This window comes from Dendrobates tinctorius, unplaced genomic scaffold (genome assembly GCF_039654945.1).
Source record: "Dendrobates tinctorius isolate UK_male_01 unplaced genomic scaffold, ASM3965494v1 ptg000075l, whole genome shotgun sequence".
Lineage (NCBI taxonomy): Eukaryota > Metazoa > Chordata > Amphibia > Anura > Dendrobatidae > Dendrobates > Dendrobates tinctorius.
The window spans coordinates 9348878-9375811 of NW_027361743.1; the positions used below are offsets into that span (position 1 = coordinate 9348878).

A 26934-nucleotide genomic window follows, 5' to 3' on the forward strand; every position below is an offset into this window, starting at 1 on the left:
TAAATTCCCTATCAGTATGTCTTTGGAGTGTGGGAGGAAACCGGAGAACCCGGAGGAAACCCACACAAACACGGGGAGAACATACAAACTCCTTACAGATGTTGTCTTTGCTACGTTTTGAACCCAGGACCCCAGCGCTGCAGTGCTAACCACTGAGCCACCGTGCTGCCTGTTTTAAATACAGTTGGTTGGATCAATTCGCGGGACTCCAGTCCATCGGCCAGGTCAGTGTGCTTGTGATCGCTGGATGGGAGCTCTGGGAATCACTTACCTTTCAGGATTAGCCGGGCGGAGCGACGTCATCTGTGCATTCAAGGTTCCTGGAAGATATGAGAATTGCCAGCCTCCGGTCCATCGGCCAGGTCGCGTAGTCTCTGGCCGCTTTCTGCTTGTCAATCCGCCCATCTCTAGTAATAATTAAAAACAGACTCGTATTATCTGTCATTCTCAGCTGGTAAGGGACGACATTAGTGCAGATTCTGCACCTACATGTGTGTGAAATTCACATCCCGTGCATGCGAATAGGGTTTCTGTAAACCTGGGGTTACATTGCTTTATATGATGGACTCCTTCAATGTACGTTTGTTTTTTTTCCCTCCCAATATTTTTTTAAATTTATTTTTATTGCGTTTAACAGAGTACTGAGCATGCTCTGTTCCAGACATAGACTTCTATGAGCTGCGTTGATTTTAAAGGAACACATAGAAGAAAATGAGAAGCAGAATATGCACAAATTATGGCAGAGGGCTGCTCATAAAATATAGTCCAGGGGTGGGCAGGCTACGCCATGAGCAGGGTGGCATCCAAGCTTTAAAAAGTACCTTCTGAAACTTCCCCTGGGGCTAAAGTTATTTTATTAAGTAAAAGTTTTCCATCCTTCTTTTCACAGACACGTTGGATTACTGCGAATCAAACACAAGAAAATGAACATGCAGAAGATTCCCCTCCAGAGCGTGCGTCAGTTCTTCATCGAAGATGTCGTCTTATCGGACTTTCCAGACCTGTTCAACCCGGACAATCCCAAAGTGACTCAGGACATAGAAAACTTCTGCATAGAGAAGGTAGGCCACCATTTCTGTAGCTCGGGCTCGGTATGCCCGCGGAAGACTTCTTTTTAAAACTTATCTTGGTTGCATCCATTTATTGGTAGAGTTTTTTTGAAGGACCTAAAAAAAAACTAACCCCTCAAGGCTCATTCAATAATAATCAACACTTCTTAGTGTCCGATTCATTATTGCATTTATGTTTTTTTGTGTTTTTCTTTTCTGCCTCATTCTTATGTTCTTTTTTTTAAGTCTATTTTATGTGTGTTTTTTTTTGTCCATCATTGTGGACAGGGTTTTGGATTTCCCAATGTTTTCAGCTGATTTCATAAATCGCAACGTCTTAGTTTTTCTAAAGTATAAATGAATATAAAAAAAAGCTCATAAAAGATAAAATTATCCTCCTGTTCCCAGTGTAACCATAAAGAAATACAAAAGCAATAAATAAACATACTTGATTGATATTGTCATGTCCATTAAATTTCAGTCTATAAAATATAAATTATTTGGACCATACATTAAAAGCTAAAAATAAATAAAAAAAAAATGACACCCCAAATTTGTATTTGTTTTCTTTTTGTCGTACTTCACTGCCCCCCGCAAAAATAAATAAAAAGCAAGCAGTGCGTCATTCATACCCAAAAATGATTTCAATAAAAATGTCTGCACTAAAATATACAATTAAGTAAGTAATAGCAATTTACAGTTGCTCTCTGAGTCCCTCCTCCCTCTTACAGACATAGCTTCACTTCATGACACAGATGCTGCTGCCACCTTCTATAACACCACAATAACAGCAGCACTTGATTCTGATACCCCCCCTCACACACATCAAAACGCGTACAATCAACAGGCAGCCCTGGCTGACCAGCCTCACCAAAGAACTAAGACGGGCTTCCAGGGTTGCTGAGCGGAGATGGAAGAAATCCCACTCTGCCGAGCACTTAACCGCATACAAGCAGTCCCTCACCAGCTTCAAGTCCACACTCACTGCCGGAAAGCAAACTTACTTCTCATCTCTCATATCCTCCCTGTCTCACAACCATAAACAGCTTTTCAATACTTTCAATTCTCTACTCCGTCCCCCAGCACCTCCTCCCTCTCTTCTTATTGCCGCTGAAGACTTTGCCTCCTTCTTTAAGCAGAAGATTGATACGATCAGAGAAAGCTTTGACCCACAGACTCCAATGCCCCTATTAGCTGCTCAGCCCTGTTCCTCAAAAACCAACTTCTCCACCATGATGGAAGATCAGCTCTCCCCACCTTTCAAGATCACACCTCACCACTTGCACGCTTGACCCGCTCCCATCACACCTCATCCCTAACCTTGCCACGGTCTTCATCCCCACTCTAACACACCACTTCAACCTCTCACTTACAAATGGTGTGTTCCCCTCATCCTTCAAACATGCCTCGATCACACCCATCCTCAAAAAGACCTCTCTTGACCCATCCTCTGTGTCTAGCTATTGCCCGATATCTCTCCTCCCTTATGCCTCAAAACTACTAGAACAGCATGTCCATCCTAAACTGTCCTCCCACCTCTCCTCCTGCTCCCTCTTTGACCGCTTTCAATCGGGCTTCCGACTGCATCACTCAACTGAAACTGCCCTAACTAAAGTCACCAACGACCTACTAACCGCCAAGAGCAAGCAACACTACTCCTGGACCTGTCCTCTGCCTTCGACACTGTGGACCATTCCCTCCTGCTCCAGATTCTCTCATCTCTGGGCATCACAGGCTTGACCCTATCCTGGATCTGATCATATCTAACAAACCGAACATTCAGTGTGTCCCTCTCCCACACCACCTCCTTACCTCGCCCCCCCTCTGTCGGTGTTCCTCAAGGCTCAGTTCTAGGACCCCTACTCTTCTCCATCTATACCTTTGGCCTGGGACAGCTCATAGAATCCCACGGTCTCCAGTATCATCTCTATGCTGACGACACGCAGATCTACCTATCTAGACCTGACCTCACCTCCTTACTGACCAAAATCCCACAATGTCCACTATTTCAGCTTTCTTCACTGCTCGCTTTCTAAAACTGAACATGGACAAAACAGAATTCATAATCTTTCCCCCATCTCACTCCACCCCTCCACCAGACATATCCATCAATGTCAATGGCTACTCACTCTCCCCAGTCCCGCATGCTCGGTGGCTCGGGGTGATCCTCGACACTGCCCTCTCTTTCAAGCCACATATCCAAACCCTAGCCTCCGCCTGCCGTCTCAAACTCAAAAACATTTTCCGGATCCGTGCATTCCTTGACCATGACACCACAAAAACACTAGTACATGCCCTTATCATCTCCCGCCTCGACTACTGCAACCTCCTACTCTCTGGCCTCTCCTCTAGCACTCTGGCACCACTCCAATCCATCCTACATTCTGCTGCCTGACTAATCCACCTGTCTCCCCGTTATTCCCCAGCCTCTCCCCTATGCCAAGCCCTTCATTGGCTTCCTATCGTCCAGAGGCTCCAGTTCAAAACCCTAACTATGACATACAAAGCCATCCACAACCTGTCTCCTCCCTACATCTGTGACATGGTCTCCCGCTACTTACCCACACGCAACCTTCGATCCTCCCAAGATCTCCTTCTCTTCTCTCCTCTTATCTCTTCCTCCCACAACCGCATACAAGACTTCTCCCGTGCTTCCACCATACTATGCAATTCTCTACCTCAACACATCAGACTCTCGCCTACCATGGAAGCCTTCAAAAAGAACCTGAAGACCCACCTCTTCCGACAAGTCTATAACCTGCAGTGATCCTCAGTCTACTGAACCACCGCACGACCAGCTCTCCTAGTGTATCCTCATCCATCCCCTGTAGACTGTGAGCCCTTGCAGGCAGGGACCTCTTTCCTCCTGTACTTTTGTGTGTCTTGTATTGCTCATCTTTCTTGAACTTGTCCATATTTCCCCTTTTCACATGTAAAGCGCCATAGAATAAATGGCGCTATAAAAATGTATAATAATAATAATAAAAACACACACAACTTCATAGGTGGGAAGAATAGCAAGGAGTTAAGGATCTTGGAAAATAGTCACATAAGCCAATTATTTTGTTACAAAGATCTATTTTTTTGCGTTATTTTTTTTTATAACCACTAGTGCTCTGTATAAATGAGTACACCCCTTTTGAAAAATACGATTTGAACAATTTCTAAAATTTTGGCAAAACTGAGTTTCATAGGACGTTTTTTTTTTTAACCCATAACATGAAAATTTGAAAATTAGGCTAAAAGGGCTGTCCAGGTCTATTTTATTTTTTTTCTTATGATCCTAAGGACTGACTGGGCAGGTAGTTGCTAACTATCAGCCTGTTCTGCCTGGCGGCGGCTCACAATGTTCACAGACCGATCCTGCTGATGTATCTGCTGTTGATAGAGCAGCTTTTCCTCTTCCGCTACATGCATGACTGCCGGCGTCATGCTGATTGACAGCCAGCTCCCCAAAGTTCTGTAGCCCGGAGCCGGCTGTCAATCACTATGACGTCAACAGTCATGCCCCGTCTGCAGAAGAAAAGACGCTGCTCTGTTGACTTTACATCATCGGTAGGATCAGACCGTGACCGTTCTGTGGCGACAGAGGTCAGCGATGAGCACAACAGGTTGGTAGTTAACAAAGTCTGTGGGACTGATGAGGATAGTGGAGTGGTGTACCAGTGGAGATTGTTGCATAATCCCCACTTCCTAACATTTAGGACCCCCTGTTCTCGTGACCATTGAAGGGTCTCTTTTATGGGACTCCCAGCTATCTAAAACTTATCATCTATTCTGTGGATAGGGGGTAAGTTGTAGTTGTTAGACAATCCCTTTAAGTAAGGAAGTAAGTTTAGGGGTCAGGTTCTACACTGAGGACTGTCATATCATACCCTGAGTAATGTTCTGATTGATTTCTTTATTACAGATAGAGGCAATGTTAGAGATGGCTGAAAGGGAACGTCTGGGAAATCCTCGAATACCTGAGAAACCTCTGATAAGATTGCGGGTAAGTTCACTTGAGTCCCAGACATTTCGGTTGATTCGACCCCTCCGTAGCTTTAGTGCGAGAACGCAGATGTTACTGAATTCAAATGGTGCAGGATCACATGATTGACAATAGATGACGACACGGCTCCTCGGCCTCCACATCATGCTCACAATGCTCTATGCAACCAGAAAATAGAAGTAAACACAGAATTTAAGGGAACCTAGCCCCCCCTCCCCCCAAAACCACATCTATATCTTTATTGTACCCCTATATCCAGGCTTGGACTGGCCCACTGGGGAAACAGGAGAATTCTCTGGTATGCCACTGTGAAGAAGTGCTAATGAGTCGAGCAGAAAAATAGGTATCATCTTATTATGCGTTAAGCAAGCTACCCAAATTAATTTTACATAGAAGCAAAAAGAAATGTGTTTACTAGGGACAGGTTTATTTTGCTTGTAGCTGAACACTCGGCCCCAACAATCACTGTTACTGGTGGACCTTTACCAATCCAGTCCGACACTGCCTGCATCTACTTTATAACGATCCCCTTTTCACGACTTAGCAAAATGCAAGGAGTTTGTATGTTCTCCCCGTGTTTGCGTGGGTTTCCTCCAGGTTCTCCGGTTTCCTCCCACATTCCAAAGACATACTGATAGGGAATTTAGATTGTCAGCCCCATTGGGGACAGCGATGATAATGTCTGTAAAGCGCTGTGGAATTAATGGCGCTATATAATTGAGTAAAATCTCTATATATAAAAATGAATGTGTGTATCACCAACCAATCACGAAGCATGTTTCATTTCACCAGAGCTGTTCAAAAGAAGCTGAGCTGTGATTGGTTGCTATGAGCAACAGTTTTCCTTGCAAACAATCACTAAGCATCTCTCATTTCACCAGAGCTGGTTAAAAGAAGTTGAGCTGTGATTGGTTGCTATGACCAACAGTTTTCCCACTTGACAACACCTCAGCAGACACTGACATGGTGGGAGAAATCTATCATCCCCGGGAACATAAGCTCCCAGCCACTGTCTGCCCCCCAGAAAGGAGCACAGAGCACATGTCAGAAATGAATCCCCCCTCCCATGCCCATATACACATCACACATCCTCCATCCTATATGCACATCTTCCCTCTTAAAGGGATCATTGGTATGGAAGTCAGAGCAGATCCATCCAGCGCTTTGGTTTTGACCCCAGGCCTCTCTTAAAGGTATCCCCGGTATAGAAGTTAGGGCAAATCCTCTCAGCGCTCTGATTCTGACCCCAGTCCCCTCTTAAAGGGATCCTCAGTACAGAAGTGAGGGAAAATCCACTCTGCGCTTTGGTACTGACCCCAGGCCTCTCTTAAAGGGATCCCCGGTATCGAAGTTAGGACCGTTCCACTCAGCGCTCTGGTTCTGACTCCAGGCTGATGGGATGATGTGGGATATTAGGAGTACTAGTCCAGTGGCTCTGGCTGACGGGATGATGTGGGATATTAGTGGTAGTAGTCCGGTAGCTCTGGCTGACGGGATGATGTGGGATATTAGGGGTAGTAGTCCGGTAGCTCTGAATGATGGGATGATGTGGGATATTAGGGGTAGTAGTTCGCTGGCTCTGGCTGATGGGATGATGTGGGATATTAGTGGTAGTAGTCCGGGGGCTCTGGCTGACGGGATGATGTGGGATATTAGTGGTAGTAGTCCGGTAGTTCTGGCTGACGGGATGATGTGGGATATTAGGGGTAGTAGTCCGGTGGCTCTGGCTGACGGGATGATGTGGGATATTAGTGGTGGTAGTCCGGTAGCTCTGGCTGACGGGATGATGTGGGATATTAGTGGTAGTAGTCCGGTAGTTCTGGCTGACGGGATGATGTGGGATATTAGGGGTAGTAGTCCGGTGGCTCTGGCTGACGGGATGATTGGGATATTAGTGGTAGTAGTCCGGTGGCTCTGGCTGACGGGATGATGTGGGATATTAGTGGTAGTTGTCCGGTAGTTCTGGCTGACGGGATGATGTGGGATATTAGGGGTAGTAGTCCGGTGGCTCTGGCTGACGGGATGATGTTGGATATTAGTGGTAGTAGTCCGGTGGCTCTGGCTGACGGGATGATGTGGGATACTAGTGGTAGTAGTCCGGTGGCTCTGGCTGACCGGATGATGTGGGCTATTAGTGGTAGTAGTCCGGTAGCTCTGGCTGACGGGATGATGTGGGATATTAGTGGTAGTAGTCCGGTGGCTCTGACGGGATGATGTGGGATATTAGTGGTAGTAGTCCGGTGGCTCTGGCTAACGGGGTGATGTGGGATATTAGTGGTAGTAGTCCGGTAGCTCTGGCTGACGGCATGATGTGGGATATTAGTGGTAGTAGTCCGGTAGCTCTGGCTGACGGCATGATGTGGGATATTAGTGGTAGTAGTCCGGTAGCTCTGGCTGACGGGATGATGTGGGATATTAGTGGTAGTAGTCCAGTGGCTGTGGCTGACGGGACGATATGGGATATTAGTGGTAGTAGTCCAGTAGGTCTGGCTGACGGGATGATGTGGGATATTAGTGGTAGTAGTCCAGTAGGTCTGGCTGACGGGATGATGTGGGATATTAGTGGTAGTAGTCCGGTGGCTCTGGCTGACGGGATGATGTGGGATATTAGTGGTAGTAGTCCTGTAGCTCTGGCTGACGGGATGATGTGGGATATTAGTTGTAGTAGTCCGGTGGCTCTGATTGGATGATGTGGGATATTAGGGGTAGTAGTCCGGTGGCTCTGGCTGACGGGATGATGTGGGATATTAGGGGTAGTAGTCCGGTAGCTCTGACTGACGGGATGATGTGGGATATTATTGGTAGTAGTCCAGTGGCTCTGGCTGACGGGACGATGTGGGATATTAGTGGTAGTAGTCCGGTAGCTCTGGCTGATGGGATGATGTGGGATATCATAGTGAGTGTGGCTATGCGGAATGGTCGGGGCTCTACACTCAGCTTTATATCTATAGATAAAATCATTATAATTTGTTGTAACTAACCACAGTTAGTTACTATGCCCGGGCAGCGCCGGGCTCTTCAGCTAGTAAATAAATAAAATAAATAACAATAGTATCAATTTTAAAACTGCCCTGGGGATATGAAAATTAGTCTGTTAATAGTCGAGGGGGGCATTGATTTTCCAGTCTAATTCTCCCCCTCATCGTCTGAAATCATTTGCAAGAGTGATGTCACCGTCAGTTCTTTGCAATTGCAAATGTCGTGCATGCGTGCGACGCGGGAGACAGCAGTGACATGAAGCTCCACTTGCTGCAATCACCGGCAAAAGAACAGGAGGCCGGTCATACAGCCCCCATATACCACCAATGAAACACAACTGTGTGTGTATGGCAGCTGTAAGACCTCCATAGCTGCCTGAGTCCTGCTTCACTGCTGGGCATGCACAGTGTCGGTGATGAAGCCTGAGAGCCTACACCTGATTTCACGGCACATATTCAGGAAGGCCGAACATAGCGTTCATGTGTAATATTTGCAGTCAGATGGGAGTCTGCAAATCATGTCACTCTTGCGAACAGGGGAGTAATTCAATGATAAGATGGAAAATTAGTCTGAGGTAGCCCACTCCCTTCCCAACTTGTCACCTAAACTAGTCACCTACTAATTGACTTATCAATTGTAATATTGCTATTATGGTTATTTACCAATTGCTATGCTACGAAAATGGGCTTGCTAGAAAGTGTAGGATGCAGAAAAGACATGGTTGGCGGTACTGGTGGGCTAGGGATTTACTAGAGGGCAAGGACGGTGTTGGTGGGCAAGGGCGGTACTGGTGGGCTCGAGTGATACTGTTGGGCTAGGGCGGTACTGGTGGACTAGGGCAATGCTGGTGGGCTAGGGCGGTACTTGTGGACTAGGGTGGTACTGGTGGGCTAGGGCGGTACTTGTAGGCTAGGGCGGTACTGGTGGGCTAGACTGATACTGTTGGGCTAGGGTGGTACTGATGGACTAGGGCTGTACTTGTGGACTAGGGCAGCTGAAAAGTTCTCTTTTGTTCTGATTGTTGCATCCTTTTCACCTGCCAATTGGGTCTGTGAATTTAATTATCCTGAGATGCTGAAATGTATCTTAACGCTTTCACACCTTGATGTAATAGTACATCACAGCAGCTAAGTCCGCTCCATATTCTATATTGGGCAGATGCCAGCTGTGTTTTACAGCCTACATCTGCCTCTAACAGCTGGCTCTGACTGCTCCTGTTTAACTGCATTTAAGTGGACTGGCTACTTGCCCACAAATCCATCGCAGATTTGGAGCCCAGGGCCTGGGGTCCGCATGTGACAAGGCCACATATCAAAATGTCAGTTTTATATTTTATTGCAATTTCTTTTTTGAGTTGGGACTTGAACCTGCGATCTTGTGATTGCTTGCACTATATACTGCAATACCAAGGTAGTTGAAGTACCCTCTGGGGTCAACAAAATTATTTAAAAGAAAAAAAAAAAGTTTGTCACCCCACTTTTTCCAGTTTATAAATTAAAAAAAACAACAACATACTTGCTATTGTGTCCGTAAAAATATGATTTATCATAGTAACATAGTTTTGAAGGCTGAAGGAAGACCTTATGTCCATCTAGTTCAGCCTATTTTTAGTGCAGCTGTTCTGCATTGTTGATCCTGGGGAAGGCAAAAAACCCACAGAGTAGAAGCCAATTTTCTCCATAGGGAAAAAAGTTCCTTCCCCTAAGCTGGGTCAACCATCTACCTATAATATTCTGTTATTCGTAACCTACTATACTGTTACTCACAAAAGCATCCATTCCTTTCTTAAATTCATTCAGTGAGTTGGCCATCACCACTTCCTCAGGAAGAGAATTCCAGAGCCTCACTGCTCTTACCGTGAAGAACCCTCTTCTATGCTGGAGCAGAAATTGTCTTTCCTCCAAACGAAGAGAATGCCCCCTTGTTCTTGTCACAGTCCTTGGTACAAACAGTTCATTGGAGAGATCTCTGTATTGCCCTCTGATATACTTGTTCATATATATTAAGTCTCCCCTAAGTCTTCTCTTTTCTAGAGTAAACAGACCTAATTTTGATAACCTTTCTGGGTATTGTAGTGAACCAACTCCATTTATCATTTTAGTAGCCTGCCTTTGAAGCCTTTCAAGTTCAGTAATGTCTTTCTTGAGCATCGGCTTCCAAAATTGCACACAATACTCCAAGTGTGGTCTATCAAAATCTAAAGCGATTTAAGCCAAGCATTAAGCAGCAAAAAAAAAAAATGCCACACTTACTCCAAAAAAGCAATAAAAAGCGATCAAGACATCTTATGTTCTCTAAAATGTAATCAATAAAAACGTCAGCTCGCCTTGCAAAAAAATCCATCACTCAGCTCCATTGATGGAAAAATAAACAAGTTACTGGTCTCAGGAAATGGTGACAGAAGTCAAATTTTTATCCCTTTTTTTATTTATTTATTTTTTTATACAAAGGTCTGAATATGTGTCATCTGTTATTCTGTTTAAAGAAGCATACAGTGGTTTACAGGCTTTCTGTAAATAATTTTGAAATCCGATTTGTGGCATCAGCAATAATATAGTCTTAGGCTATGTGCCCATGTAGCGTTTTATTCCGGACACTAAAAACCAGAATCCTTCCCAGAAATCACATGTTTTTTTCCCGCGCGATTTTACCGCGATTATGTTCGCGATTTTGCCGCGATTTTCGCGTGCGATATTCAAGCACTTTCCAAGCGATTTGAAGAATCGCTTGGAAAGTGATTGACAGGTTGATCACACTCGTCAAACATAGTGTTTGACGAGTGTGACCAGCTTTTTACTTTTGAGGCCGCCTATGCGGCATCAATAGTAAAAGATAGAATGTAAAAAATAATAAAAAAATAAAAAATCGGGTATATTTACCTTCCGACGTCCTGCGCTGCATTCCCGGCCTAAGCGTTCCCAGTAATGCCTTGCGAGACCTGTGATGACGTTGGTCTCGCGTTACTATCGCTAGATCTCGCGAGACCGCTAGAGTCACGTGAGACTACGTCATCACAGGACCTTGCCGCAAGGCATTACTGGGAACGCTTAGGCCGGGAATGCAGCGCGTGACGTCGGAAGGTAAATATACCCCGATTTTTTATTTTTTATTCTTGGAGGACAGTCTCCTCTCCTCCACACCGTGGGTACCAACCGCACATGAGACGCTTAACTTCCCGCATGGTGGGCATAGCCACATGCGGGAAGTAAGCGATTCTCATGCATTCTTATGGGTGCAGAATCGTGGCAATTCTTTGCGATTCCGCACAAAAGAATGACCATGCTGCGATTTTTTCCGCCATGCGATTGCGCCTCGGAAAAAAGCGCAGCATTAGCACAGCATGTGCGGAAATGCCATAGGAATGCATGGGGGGCGTTCTGTACACGATTTTTAAACGGTTTTGCGCCGAAAATCGCAGCAAAAACGCTTAAAAATCGCTACGTGTGCACACAGCCTGAAAGGGGTTTTCCCCACAAATAAAAGTTCATTTTAATCATTAGATTTTGGAATAATAATTTCCACCATTGGATGTGTTTAAATAAAATGTTCCTGTGCTGAGATAATCTTATAAATGTGTCCCTGCTGTGTACTGTGTAATGTCTGTGACTGACCGTACAGGGACATGGTCTGATCATACCACAGCTCCTGGGTGGGGGATGAAGCAAAAGAGTATACAGACATTACAGCATGGGATCACAGCTGATTCTTTCTGTGAGGTAAGAAAACATCCGTCCTTGTTTTTAAACAATGTTTTACTTCAAAGAAAGAATTATTTGTGATCCCCTGCTGTAATATCCGTATGATTTTTTCTTTCCCCCTGACCAGGAGCCTATGGTATGATCACACCATGTTCCTGCATGGTGAGACACAGCCATTACACAGTACACAGCAGGGGCACTGTGAGGACACAACATTTTATCTTAACTAACTAGATGTCTATTTTCAGCAAGCCAGGAGGAATAGACTGTTTTCTATATGTTGACTTTTGAATTTATGTGTTTCTTTCTGGTTGGTCAAGAAAACAGACTTTTTTTCGTGTAAGCATATTGTGCTCTTATCCGGTATCACTAGTGATACAGGGTCATGGAAAAATAATGTTTGCTGATAAGTTGATTACACATTGTCCAGGCCAGCCAGTTTGTTGACTTGCAAAATAGAGGAGGAAAAACTATACAAATAGATTTCATAATCAAACAATGCGAGTTGATCTTATCACCATTATTTATCTTTACCTGTGAATACTAGATGAGGAACAGTTGCTAACTATAAAAAGATGTTATATGCCTCTGTAAAATGAGCCAGATATTCAGCAAAGGCATCCAGACATCCAAAGAAACAGGGACTTTCTACAGGACAGCAGCCAAGACATCAAGACTCCGTCTGGAAGAATATAGATCTGCTCCATTGACCATCGCAAATCCATGGATACATAAAGGCTAGTCAGGATTTGGACCTACCTGAGCCCCATGGATACGTTTGTGGGGGCCAGAATCCAGGGCCGGGTTCCATGGAAATGTTCGGAGAAGCCAGGTTGTGACCCTCCGGTCAAATTGTGTAAGGAATTACCTTCATAATTCACATGCTTAATGACAGGACGCCCACCTGTGTGCAATCTAAGGGTCACGTTGTCACCCAATATATACATTTTACCTTTTCTGAAAGGCCACAGAGGCTGCAACACCATTAATAAGAGGCACCACTAACCAAACACCATGGAGACCAAGGAGATCTCCAAACACCACCATGAAGACCAAGGAGATCTCCAAACAACACCATGACGACCAAGGAGATCACCAAACATGTCAAGGACAAAGTGAGAGGTAGAAGTCAGGGTTGGGTTATTAAAAATATCCCAATGTCTGATGATCCCCCAGAGCACCATCAAATCCGTTATCATTGAATGGAAGAACAACAACCCTGACAAGAAAGGGCCACCCACCAAAACTCTCAGCCCGGGCAAGGAGGGCATTAATCAGAGAGGTAGCATATAGACTAAACGTAACCCTGAAGGAGCTGCGGAATTCCCAAGCAGAGACTGGAGTATCTGTATATAGGACCACAATAGGCCCATTCCATAGAGAGGGGCCTTTATGGAAGCGTGGGTAGAAAAAGCCTTTACACAAAAATTGTAAAGCTCATTTTGAGATTTCCAAAAGATATGCATATACTGCTAAATCAACACACAAGTGGTTTAAGGGGAAACGTGCATGTTTTGGAGTGGCCTAATCAAAGCCCACACCTTAATCCAATTGAGAATTTGTGGTCATGTAGAAGTCGCAGGAACGCTGGATGCAGTGACGGACAGGAGGCAGAACAAGGGTTAACAGGTTTATTTACAGGGGAATCCTCCACGCAGGGAGATAGAGGGTTAAACAAGTATAATAACAGTACAATGAGGCACAGGAGAGTCCAAGGAAAAGAATAACGGTTCTTGTAACCACAGTTTACTCTGTCGCCTTATTGGGGGACACAGAACCGTGGGTGTTATGCTGCTGTCCAGGGTGTTATGCTGCTGTCCACTAGGAGGCGACACTATGCATAATCTGAAAAAGATTAACTTTGGCTCCTCCTCTGCAGTATACACCCCTGGACGGCGTCAGCCTTCTCCAGTTTTTGCTTAGTGTCGCAAGGAGGCACACCTAAGATTTTTTTCTCTCTTCCGTTTTTTTCCTTAATTTTTTTCAACGGATTACAGATGAAGAAAAGCGGGTCTCCAGTGAGACCCCCGGCATGGCTCCCTCCTCGGTCCCCTATTAAGGGGTACCCGGTTGAGGTCGAGATGGCTCTTCCCCATCTCGCTCCTTCCCCAGTCCCTCGGGTACTGGTTCGAAGTCGAGAACCCCCTCCTTCCCCAGTTTCCTTGGGCTCTGGGTTGAGGTCGAGGGTAGGACGAAGCCCCCTGACAGTGACAGCAGCACCCTCCCTAATCCCCCTCTGGGGGCATTAGGTCGAGACACCGCAGGTAGGGCCTGTACCAGGCACCATTCGGCCACTTACATGTCCAGGGACCCCAGCCCAGCTGCGGGCTCCTGTTTGGACCGGGGGAGGTGCAGGCAGGCATGGCACTTGTCAGAGACAGGGCTCCCGGCACCCCTGTCTCTGCGACAGCACCAGCTGCATAGCGCCTCAAAGGGACCCCCCACAGGGCCCAGGTGGCGCTCATGTCCCCACCGCTAGCCTACCGTTCAATCCGGGGAGGTCTGGTTGGAATCCGACCCTCCCCCGGACAACCGCGCCGTCCTGGAGCCCTTCTGGGCATGAGCTATCAAATTTAGGCCGCGGCTTCGGCCTAGCCGAAGTCGCCGCCTTATTCCCGCCCCCCGGCCCGCCCCCCGATGACGAAAAATGACACTACAGTGTCATAGAAGAGGCGGATCGAGACAGGAAGGGCGCGCTTTTACATAGCTCCGCGCGCCCTTTTCAGCTCTCCGCCCCCTTCCCCCTCCACCTCAGAATCCGGTGGCCATCTTGCTGCACCTGAAGAAACTGAAGGCAGCACAGCAGTCTCTGGGGGGCACAAGAGGATTTATCAGCGCTGGACCTAGGGGGAGCACCGATGGGGTAAGATCACAGCTTGGTTCTTTGTACTCAGCTGTGAGTTCCTGTAACCTATAACGCTCCCCTACTCCTCCTTTCCTCTGCGTAGATACACCTGTAGGGCCTCTGCGAATAGTTACTATGTCGGGCTCAAAAAAGGACCAGGCAAGACTGCTTTTGCGCAGTCTGCACAGCCTGCAAGGCCACTCTCCCCAGCGGCAGCACGTACCCGCACTGCTGGGACTGTACCCAAAGAACAGCAACGCTTCTGCGGCCGCTACTGCGCCAGAATCGGCGACTCAGATGTCGCAGTCTATAACAAAGTCTATAGATAACCTGACCTCCTCACTACTGCAGGCTCTGCAGGGTCATGTCTCGACTATGAACGTTACCCAGCAAAGAGACGTCCGGTATCAGGAACAGGCCGCTTACGACAGTTCGAGACGTAAGCGGACCCACAGGTCGCGTTCATCTGCGTCCTCACATAGCACTAGGTCGTCCCCCTCCAGGGAGAGACAGTGGCTACAGGTCACCGAGACCGTCCCCTGATACAGAGAGACAATGTGGATCTCCACAACGATCCCAGACCACACAAGACTCAGAGGGCATATGTGACTCCAACTCAGATAACGAAACAAGGAACGCTCTGCTCCCTTGTCCCCCTAACAATGCTGCGCTAGTTGAGGATATAATCTCTTCCATCCTTCGGGTGCTAGACTTTTCTGATCCAACCCCTGAAGTACCAGAACACAAGATTTCCTTTGAAAGTGTTCAGAAACCATCTGAGGTCTTTCTTGATCACCCGGAATTTCAAAAAAAATAAAAAAAAAAAAAAAAAAAAATACTTTCTAAGCATTTTTCGCAGCCTGAGAAAACGCCAATCGCAAATACTTGAAAGCAAAGTACCCCTTCCCACAGAAGGACACTAAGGATTGGACAGATCCGCCTAAAGTGGATCCTCCAGTCTCTAGGCTGACAGCACAAACGCTTCTCTCGCTGCCTGACAGCTCAACCCTCAAGGACGCAGCAGACAGACAGGTAGAACGCATGGCTCGTTCAATCTTCGAGGCGGCAGGTGCCTCTTTAGCTCCTGCGTTTTCTTCAGTTTGGGCAGCCAAGGCCATTATGGCCTGGGCTGATCTATTACAGCAGGGCCTCCAAGCTTCAAATCCTCAGCTGGCGGACCAGGCGGTGCAAATTGCAGTAGTGACAGATTACATGGTCCATGCAGCGTTGGATTCTGCAAGAGGGGTAGCGGAAATAGCATCAAATGCCATCACAATCCGGCATATTCTCTGGCTAAGACAATGGAAGGCGGATGCGGCCTTAAAAAAGTCCCTAACAAATCTCCCGTACTTCAGGGACCGTCCTTTCGGTGGAAAGCTGGATACAATGATATCCAATGCTACCGGGGGTAAAAGTACTTCCCTCCCTCAGCTGAAACCAAAACGCACGTTTAAAAGACGTAATCAATCTCGTTTCCGTTCCTTTCGGAATTCTTCAGGCTAGTCATAACAGTTCCCCTCTCAGGGACAACACACGGGCGGCACAGAGGCCGGACAGAAACTGGCAGTCAAAGGAAAGCCAGGCAAAATCCAAGGGAGGGAAAGCTCAGACTTTTCATTCATCATTACTCATCCCCTCCGGAAAACACTCCACTTGTAGGCGGACGACTGCTACTCTTTCAGCAGGTCTGGCTGCCTATTACAGAAGACAGGTGGGTCAAGGAAATAGTGTCTTCAGGATACAAAATCGAGTTTACTACCAGCCCACCGCACAGGTTTTTTCTCTGTTCCTCCAAAATCTCCACTCAAAGCTCGAGCCTTCCATCAAGCGGTTTCATCCCTCCTGCAAGCAGGAGTCATAATACCGGTTCCAGCAGACGAGCGCTTACGAGGGTTCTACTCCAACCTGTTCGTGGTGCCCAAAAAGGGAGGCAGCGTCCGACCCATACTAGACCTCAAGCAACTGAATAAGTATGTTCGAGTTCGTCACCTTCGCATGGAATCCCTCCGGTCAATCGTTGCGTCCATGGAGGAAGGAGAATATCTCGCCTCCATAGACATACAGGACGCATACCTGCATATACTGATTGCTTCGCCCATCAGAGATTTCTCAAACTCGCAATCAACCAAGACCATTACCAGTTTGTGGCCCTCCCGTTTGGTCTCGCCACGGCTCCCAGAACATTTACAAAGGACATGGCAGCTACCATGGACGTTCTGCACTCCAGAGGCATAGTAGTCGTTCCATACCTGGACGACCTCCTCATCAAGGCCCCCACCTTCAAGGACTGCGAGGTCAAAGTCTCAATCACGATCGACACTCTGAGTCGCCTGGGATGGTTAGTCAATTTACAGAAGTCCTCGACTACCCCAAGTCAGTCTCTGACCTTCCTGGGGATGCTATTTGACATCTCCAGGGGTCTGGTGATCCTCCCCAGGGACAAGGCACTGGCCCTCCGTTTGGGAGTTCACACTCTCCTCCGCGGTTTCCCCCGATCTCTCCGGTATGCCATGAGCGGACTGGGCAGGATGGCAGCGGCAATGGAGGCGGTACCATTTGCCCAGATTCACCTCAGACCCCATCCTCAAGTCCTGGGACAGGAATCTGTTCTCCCTCAAGAGAGAGTTCCGGTTATCAGCGAAAACCAGGAGGTTCCTGCACTGGTGGCTCCAGCCAACCTCGCTTGCAATGGGAAAATCCTTTTTTCTCCGGTCACTGAAAGGTTTTGACCACCGGCGCAAGCCTTACAGGTTGGAGCGCGGTACACCTACATCACAGAGCGCAAGGCAAGTGGTCACCAATGGAAGTGACCATACCCATCAACATCTTGGAAATTCGGGCCATCTTCCTGGCATTGAAAGCCTTCCATCACTTGCTAGCAGACTCTCATATCAGAGTGCAGTCGGACAATGCCACGGCGGTGGCATACGTGAACCATCAAGGCGGCACCCGCAGCATCCAGGCGATGAACGAAGTAACACGTATCCTACACTGGGCGGAGGATGCGAGGTCGGTACTCTCTGCGGTCCACATTCCGGGTGTGGACAACTGGGAAGCCGACTATCTCAGCCGTCAAGGAATGGACTCGGGGGAGTGGTCTCTCCATCCCGAAGTTTTCCATCAGATCTGCCATTGTTGGGGGACCCCGGACGTGGTTCTGATGGCATCCCATCTCAATGCCAAAGTTCCCAATTTCATGGCCAGGACGCGCGATCCGCAGTCGCTCGGAGCAGATGCCCTGGTTCAGGACTGGACCCAGTTCCAGCTTCTGTACATTTTTCCACCCCTTCCCCTGATTTCCAGAGTCCTGAGGAAGATCAAACAAGAGGGTGTTCCCCACCATCCTATTCACTCCAGACTGGCCCAGGCGTACATGGTATGCCGACGTAGTGCAACTCACAGCAGACGCTCCCTGGCGTCTCCCCACACGTCCCGAACTTCTGTCACAAGGCCTGTTCTTCCACCAGAAATCAGGGGCTCTCAATCTGACGGCGTGGCCATTGAGACCTGGTTTTTGACCCAAGCAGGTTTTTTCATCGGACGTTGTTAAAACCATGATCAGGGCTCGAAAGCCAACTTCAGCCAAAACTTACTATCGTACCTGGAAGGCTTTCTTCACATGGTGCGAATTTCGTGGGCACATCCCACTCCCCTATTCTCTTCCAAAGGTCCTCGGTTTCCTTCAGTCAGGCCTGGACGCTGGGCTATCCCTGGGCTCGCTTAAGAGCCAGGTGTCAGCGCTTTCAGTGCTCTTTCAGAGGCATTTTGCTAACAATCCGCAAGTGAAGACTTTTCTCCAAGGGGTTTCTCGATTGGTTCCCCCCTACAAACATCCGTCGGAGACGTGGGACCTCAACCTGGTCTTGACAGCACTACAGTCACCTCCTTTTGAACCCCTAAAGGAGGTCTCACTCCGCTTTCTATCACAGAAAGTGGTTTTTCCTGGTGGCAATCACCTCGCTACGCAGGGTGTCCGAACTTTCAGCTCTTTCCTGCAGACAACCCTTCCTGGTTTTTCATCAGGACAAGGTGGTTCTCCGTACAGTGCCATCCTTCCTTCCGAAGGTTGTGTCCACCTTCCACCTCAATGAGAAAATCTCATTACCATCTCTTTGCCCTGTTCCCGTTCATAGAGTGGAGAAGGCTCTGCATACGCTAGACTTTGTCAGGGCATTGCGTATTTACGTGTCTAGGACTGCTCCCTTCCGGAAGTCTAATTCACTTTTCCTTCTTCCAGAAGGCGTTCGCAAGGGCCTACCGACTTTCAACGCCACCCTTGCTAGGTGGATCAAGTCCACCATTCAAGAAGCTTACCGCCTTAACAATTCTGCTCTTCCGGCCGGTATCACGGCTCACTCTACGCGGGCGGTAGGGGCCTCTTGGGCCATTCAGCATCAAGCCTCGGCACATCAAGTGTGTAAGACAGCCACTTGGACTAGCCTGCACACATTTACAAAACACTACAGAGTGCATACCCAGTCCTCAGGGTATGCGAGCCTGGGTAGACGGGTCCTGCAGGCGGCAGTACCCCAAATTTAGGGAACTGTCAGTACAATATTCGTCCACTGCTTCCCACCCAGGGACTGCTTTGGGACGTCCCACGGTTCTGTGTCCCCCAATAAGGCGACAGGGTAAAGGAGATTTTTGTGTACTCACCGTAAAATCTCTTTCTCTTAGCCTTTAATTGGGGGACACAGCTCCCACCCTGTTGCCCTTGCGGGCCGTTGTTACGTTTGGGTTCTCATATTGTTTGAGCTGGGTTCTCATATTGTTTGAGCTCATTTATGGTAGCCTTCTTACAGGCATGGTTATGTTTCTGGTATATTCCTCCTAATGCTTTTGCACAAAACTGGAGAAGGCTGACGCCGTCCAGGGGTGTATACTGCAGAGGAGGAGCCAAAGTTAATCTTTTTCAGATTATGCATAGTGTCGCCTCCTAGTGGACAGCAGCATAACACCCACGGTTCTGTGTCCCCCAATTAAAGGCTAAGAGAAAGAGATTTTACGGTGAGTACACAAAAATCTCCTTTTTGTGACAAAGTTGTGTCAGAAGCTCCGAGGACTATAACTCCTACTGAGGACTCAATGGCGCTCGCAACGGCTGGTGCGGTGTCTTTATTAATGGGGTTCAGCAAACAACAATACCCAGTCTTCTGGTGACAGTGGTCGGTTTCCGGTACCTTCCGCCGCCCCTAGTTCGTATACTATAGTGGTTAAATAACGATGAGAACCACTGTCCTTTACAAGCCCAGCGTGGCTCTGCTAACATACACTGGCAAAGTCAGGCCACAAGTGTCTGGGCCGACTTTCATTAGCACAGTCGGGATGTAAAATAACAGTCACGCTCCCGGTCTCTTTCAGGCAGCTTGTGCACAGTACTCACGATCCTGAAGTGCCCGACACCTGGCTCTATGGCGGTCACCGGCACACCCTGTACGACTTCTTCTCTCTTGTCCCCGCTGCTGGCGGCAGGCGAAGGCGGTCGCTGGTCTGTGTGGTGCAGGTGCTCCCCGGACGGAACACTCCTCTCTCTTGTTGCTGTAAAACTCGGCTTGGCTCTGCTCTGTTGGCACGGCTGTGCTCTGCTGGCACGGCTGTGCTCTTCACGGCTCCACGCTGCACGGCTCTGCTCTGCTGGCCCGGCTGTGCTCTGCTGGCACGGCTGTGCTCTGCACGGCTCTGCTCTGCTGACAGCAGTCCCGCTCTCCGTATTGCTGGGGCACACTCAGTCCTTCAGCGCAGCAGCCCCTATGTTCCTGGTCGGCTGGAGCACGGCCTGTCAACGGCCCGGTACTTTATGGGGGGAAGGTGAGCGGAACACACCGCTCACCTGACTGCTCGCTGCTCTGCCCTGGCTCCAAACTGCCTTCCTTTGCGCGCTTTTTCTTTCTCCTCTTCCACCCCCCTCCAGCAGGCAGCCCCTCCTCTCTAGAGCTTCTCCCAGGCAACCAGGGGAGGTCTGCCTCACTCAGGCTTCCCCCCCCCCCCCCCGGGAATAGTGGATGCAGCCTCTCTGGTTCCGGCCCCAGCACGCAGGTACCCGCTGGGTACAGTCAGGCGTGAAGATTGCTGTTCACCAGAGGAAACCATCTAACTTGAAGGACCTGGAGCAGTTTTGCCTTGAGGAATGAGCAAAAATCCCAGTGGCAAGATGTGTAAAGCTCATAGAAACTTATCCAAAGTGACTTGCAGCTGTAATTGTCTCAAACGGAGGCTCTACAAAGTACTGCCTTTAGGGGGTGAATAGTTATGCATACTGAACTTTTCAGTTATTTTGTCCTAATTGTTGTTTGCATCACAACCAAATGTTCACAATTGATGGTTCGCAGACAATGCACCAGCATGGTCTTTACATGAACTGATGCAAATCCTCAAAAAAAAACTCAGGAGAGGTGGGAGGGACTCAAGTACTTTTGCAAGCCGCTCTGTAAGTCTGGTGTCGCCATAATAGTACTGAGAATCACATTGTCGGTTCATTTTTACTTCTAAATCAACGCCATTTTTTTCCACGTATTTATGTAGAAGGATGCGCCAGCAGGTCTTTGTCTCTGTAAATAAAGTGATGGCGGGACTTTGTCTCTACAGAAAGTAGGGATGGTCTCTCTGTCGGAAGTTGCGTGGGTCTTTGTCTCCCTACTGGAAGTTGAGGTGGACCCTTGTCCCTCTGCTCCTGCTTTTCTGAGTGGTGGGCTTTCTGTTCAGAGCAGACAACGCTCTTGGACTATGGTAACAACAATGCATGCTGGGTAGTGAGGTGAAAGGAAGTTCTAGCACTTATAATACTGACAGAATGCCAGTGAAAAATAACCGTCACTTGACAATATTTGGTGAGTCATATACTGGGGTCTGAGAATTAATTGTTGCTCCCTAGCCACTGGTTGGGTAAGACAGATATACTGGTGATATACATGGCCACACATTGATTTTAGTAGGTGATGTGTAATAATGCCTAATGTGATAAGAGGTGATTGCCTGGATTTTCAGCTACTAAAAAGGGTTGTATTGGTGTTAGGAGAGACCCTGTCCCTGTGAGGTTAATGCGTGGTGGCACTGCCTGTTATTTTTTTGCCACCATGATATTACTTGTCTTCTGTGGTACAGAAATGAATGTAATGGGATCTCTTTTTTTCACACCAGCATTATATTGGCACAGTACTTTATTGAGCTTTTAGTTTAGAATTTAGGTTATTAAAAAAAAAAACCAAATATTAAAAGGAGATATTTTTTTAACTTCCTGCAGTGCTGCATTGTACAAGACTGATTCTAGTGATGAGCATGAATACATTTAGAAAGATATTAAATGTCTGCAATAACAATTCTTCACAGCCCACGCTCAGTCATTCTGCTATTATTAGACCTATCTTACCACCCAAATAATACATTTCATGTCTGGCGACTGTTCTCCCTGTCTGCTGACATTTCAGATAAGTGTCTAATACAAGAAACTATTTTATATGTTTTAGCAGAGAAATCTGCTACTTCCACCACCTATTCTCCTCCGTCTTCTGAACTCATGATTAGAAATGGGCGGACACCTGGATGTTCAGGTCCGGCGGGTTCGGCTTAACATTTACAAACCCGAACCCAGACCCCATTCACTTGAATGAGGAGCCCGAACATCCAGTGTTTGCCATTCTCTCATATGCATAACAGCACAGCAAACACCGCTTCTGATCGGCGGTAAAATCATCCCCGCCAGTTAGCCAGCCGCGGTTCCCATGCTGTCAAAAGACAGCGTGAGCGCGCAACTGTGATCGGAGTTATAAGGTTTACCTCCGGTCATTGGTGTCAGCTGATGGGACTACTGCTCCCATGAGCCAACACCTGCTGCTGCTAATAAATAATTTAAAAAAAATGGCATGGTTTCCCCTGTATTTTTGATAACCAACCAGGCAAAACTCACAGCTGGGGGCTGCAGTCCTCTGCTGTCAGCTTCAGCATGGCTGGTAATCAAGACTAGAGGGGTCCCCACGCTGTATTTTTTAATTATTTAAATAAATAATTAAAACGGCTTGGTGTCCACCCCATTTTTGACAACCAGCTTTTCTAAAGCAGACAGCTGGGGATCTTGTATTCTCACGCTGGTAAGCAGCCATGGATATTGCCCCACCCCCCCAAACCAAAAATAGCAGAGAAGGCACAACTGTTAGAGGCGCCAGTTCTGGCGCTCTACCTGGCTCTTCCCACTTTACCTGTGGTGGGGGCAAGTGGGGTTCATATTTGTGAGGTTGATGTCACCTTTGTATTGTCCAGTGACATCAAGCCCGTGGCTTAGTAATGGAGAGGCGTCTATAAGACACCAATCCATTACTAATCCTTTAGTTGTATGGTAAATAAAGACACAGCCAGAATAAAGTCTTTTATTTGAAATAATATAAAACACAGTTAACTTTTTTATTTAAAAATAACAAACACAGTTATACTCGCCTAACGCCTAATTCCACTGAATCCCTCATTTCCTGTAATAAAACAAAAATAAAAAACAACCATATCCTTCACCTGTCGGGCGTTCTGTCCCACGCTGTAATCCATGTCTGGGGGATAATTAGCTTTCAACCAGGACGGTGGAAAGATGCGACCATCCAAGCTAAGAACCACTGGTGAATTTGCTGCGAGCAGCGTCAGTGACTAGCGGCAAAATCACTGAGGTTCTAGCGGGGGAAAAGAACTGCGGTGACCTCTGCACCGTGAGAAAAATCTCAAAGTGCAGAGGCGAGTTCACTGCGGTGAATTTGCCTCTGCACCGTGAGATTTTTCTCACGGTGCAGAGGTCACCGCAGTTCATTTGCAAGCTAGATGATACAGATCCCTTTTCTCAGACTAAACGGGGGTCCCAGCAGTCGCACCCTTGGTGATCACGACGATAACCCATATCTTGACTTTCAGTCCTGGCAATATCCCTTAAAAACCTTGATTCGGTATTTAAAGGGAACCTGTCAGCAGGATTGTGTGCAGTAACCTAACGACAGTGTCAGGTTGGCGCCATTATACTGATTGCAATGATACTGTGGTTGTTGTTTTATCTTTATTTTCAGTTTTGAGTAAATGATCTGCTCATGCTCCAGGGCGGCCTGTGGGCGGGTTTTATGTGGTGCTCTGCTTAGCTATTCATCTGTGTCTTCTGACCGGTCACTTATCCCTCACTGTCCTGCCCCCTAACTTATATAATGAATATTATATATATATACTGGGGAAAAAAAATCCTACACCTTTTGATTATAGTGGCTGTCTGATTGAGACAACCACTTTTTACATGTAAGCTACAGTGAAAGAGTGCATGAAAATGAGGTCTAAGATTCACTCAAATTAACCATTTTTTTAGATTTTTTTTTTTCCATTTCCACATTTTTTTTGCCAAAATATATTACCGTAATTATTTTCCAAATATTTTTCCCTTGTGGGTTTTTTTTTCTCACTACGGCGCCTCTCTTAGTAAATTCTATGGGTTTGTAATTACTTAGGAATCTAAATGGTGCTAGTTTCTTATTTATGACCACAGACCTCATCTAAGTTGAATGTGCAGTAAGCAAAAGCAGTCGACGTTGCGAGGTCCTAAATACACAAAGTGTCCTGAACCTAAACAAAAGGAGGAGCTTTATTTTTTTTATTATTGATTTATTTGTATTTTTTTTAAGCTACATATCTGTTCTCCACGTGACCTCGCTGTCTTTCTCAGGTGGATTACACGGGCGGCTTTGAACCCTTCAACACTCTCCGGTTCAGCCAGAAGTTTGTGGATAAAGCGGCCAACCCTAAAGACATAATACATTTCTTCAGACACAAGGAGCAGAAGGACAAGAATGGTCAGTACGTGATGTAGCGCCCTCGTGGGTCACTTCCCACCGTGCCTCCAAGCTTTAACATGTCATGGATGTGTATGTAAAGATGGCATTGGCCCCTTTTCATTGATAAGTCCCCTTGCTCGGTGACAAAATGTTAATATGTTCCCTATAGACATTTATGGGGCTGATTGGCGAGGGATACCGTATTTTGCGGATTATAAGATGCGCCAGATTATAAGACACACCCCAAATTTTGAGGTGAAAATAGGGAAAAAACTTTCTTTTAAATAAAATGGTGGTGCTTCTTATAATCCATGTTTCTTATTGCTTACCGAGGGTGGTGGCTGCGGTGAAGCGGGGTCCCGTGGTCGCGGCTGGAGGAGGCAAGAGTGGAGCGTTGTTGCAGGCTGGTGGCTGGGATGAGGGGGTGTTCGGATGTGCGGCGCGCCGCTGCGGGTGTTAGGTACTGCTGCGGGGGCTCTGTTGACATTTTGTGAAAGGCCAGAGCCCCCCGCAGTTCAATGGTTTTCCTATGCGGTGGACTTTGGGAAAATGGCAGTCGGGGGCGGCGCATGCGCAGATGGAGATCACGGGAGATGAGATCTCACCCTTCTTTTCCTCTGTTAAAAATAAAGTAATGTAAAGTATAAAAAAAACATATTTGGTATTGCAGTATTTGTAAAAGTTACAGCTATCTATCTCACAAAAAAATCCCTCCGACGACTACGTTGACTGAAAATTAAATAATTATGTCTCTTGGGGCTCATTCAGATGTCCGATTTTTGCGCACGAGTTCTGTCCTCTTTTTTCACGGATAGATATCATATGTAGTACAGTCTATGGGGCTGGTCACATGATTTTATTCATTTTTTTGCTGCCCACAAGTGCAAAATCGCGGAGACCTTTTTGATACTGATTGAGTGTTAGCTATAAGTCCAATGGCTCTGGGGAAAAAATCGGACAGTACTTGGATGTCGTTTTTCACAGAGTGCAAAATAGGAGAAAGTGGAGAAACTTTATTTTTTCTTTTTTCATCCAAGAGAAACTGATAAAACTGGGATGAAAATCTGAAAAATCACTGCTGAAACTAGGACTGTTTTTCTCGGACATGGGAAAAAAAATAGAGCCCTAATTGAGGGGAGTAGAAAAAATGAAACGCAGAAACAAAACTTGTCGGACTTTACAGGGTTAAGTTTCGGCTTCAATCTATTCTCAACTAATCAGACAGAATTTATTTGCCTTGTTGGCCAAACTTATTTAAACACTAATTGATTTCTGATGCAAATCCCGGCCTCAGCGCAGCAGGAGGGAGATGAGCGTTGCGATTATCGTAATGTTCCAGCGTAAACTCGCCGTAGATCGCTCTATACAGCCGGTGAAGTTAATGGAGGTCTCCCACCTTAAACTTATGTTCTCAGCTCTTGTTATGAGACCGGAGGAAACGATATAAGGAACTAGTATACGTTTTCAAGTACCATACATTTAACTTTCAAAATGAACATTTATGTTTAAGATTAACCCCTGGAAGAACAATATATTTGGATATTCCAATCATAACGCGCTAGATATTCCGACTCTTGATTCCGGCGCAGAATATTAAGGATCCAACATGGTCAATTTCATCTTTTTTTTTCTAGGGAGAGATAAGCCACGGCCTGAGAAATCTGGCCACAGCTGGTCCCCATTCGGAACACGTGCACGCTCCTCGAAATAGGGAGTACATTAGGAATAGCTGTTATTTAATTTGGCACCAAACTGGAATGGGGTGATCTTTTCGACAACTATTTGTTTGGCGTAAAGCATCACCGACTGTTACCGTTACAAAGTAATTATATTCATTCTTTATCGAAAAATGAAATGTGAGACGTTCACATTAGGCCGGGTTCACGTTGCATTTTTACCAAACCTCAGTGGCTCCATCGTGGCTTGCATCTGAAGCCCCCAAAAATGGGAACTAGGACCGGACAATTGACTTTAATGAGGCAGGCAGAGTCACTTTGTGGTGCTCTGTCTGGCCTCTGTTTCCGCAGTGTCCGCCTTCTTGAGGGAGGTACAAAAGAGCAGCCAACCAAAGGTTTGTACCTGCCTCAAGAAGGCGGACAGTGCAGAAACCGAGGACAGACAGCACAAAATGACTCCAACCGCCTCACTAAAGTCAATGGCCTTGTCAGAGGTTGCTCCTTAATCCCATTTTTCAGACAGTCTCGATGGAGCCACTAAAATTTGGCAAAAACACAATGTGAACGTAGCCTTAGACTATTTTTATTCGTTTCCTCCCCGAGTCCCCAATACACAGTCTTTTAGTTCCTGCACCTGTCTTCTGCAATAAAAAGTATGATGGAACATGCATTAAACAGAATATATTTGAGATTAGTGGATCAGGAGAAAACCTTGTGTGAACTGGTAAAAAGTACGTGACTGCACTCAATGCCAGGCAGCAGCTGCAAAAGAACATTCCATTTCAGAGCATACAAAAGGAGAAATGTAGAATCTCATCTAGATTTGGCCCTCTTATGTCCTTTGTGAGGCCTCATATTGTAAAAAATGGAGAGGATGGAAATGTCAGCAATTACATTAAAACAAGGGGTGG

At 46.8% G+C, this 26934-nt stretch overlaps 1 protein-coding gene across 3 annotated transcripts in view; it reads left to right on the forward strand.

The window, feature by feature from the left end:
- The window catches only part of MRE11 (MRE11 homolog, double strand break repair nuclease), a 296568-nt gene that overhangs the window by 91979 nt on the left and 177655 nt on the right, over positions 1-26934 (forward strand). For all 3 annotated transcript variants that reach the window (XM_073582975.1, XM_073582976.1, XM_073582977.1), the window contains exons 9-11: positions 890-1061; positions 4960-5040; positions 24239-24365. In XM_073582975.1, the coding sequence (XP_073439076.1) occupies positions 890-1061; positions 4960-5040; positions 24239-24365 (380 nt within the window). The remainder of the gene's footprint in view (positions 1-889; positions 1062-4959; positions 5041-24238; positions 24366-26934) is intronic.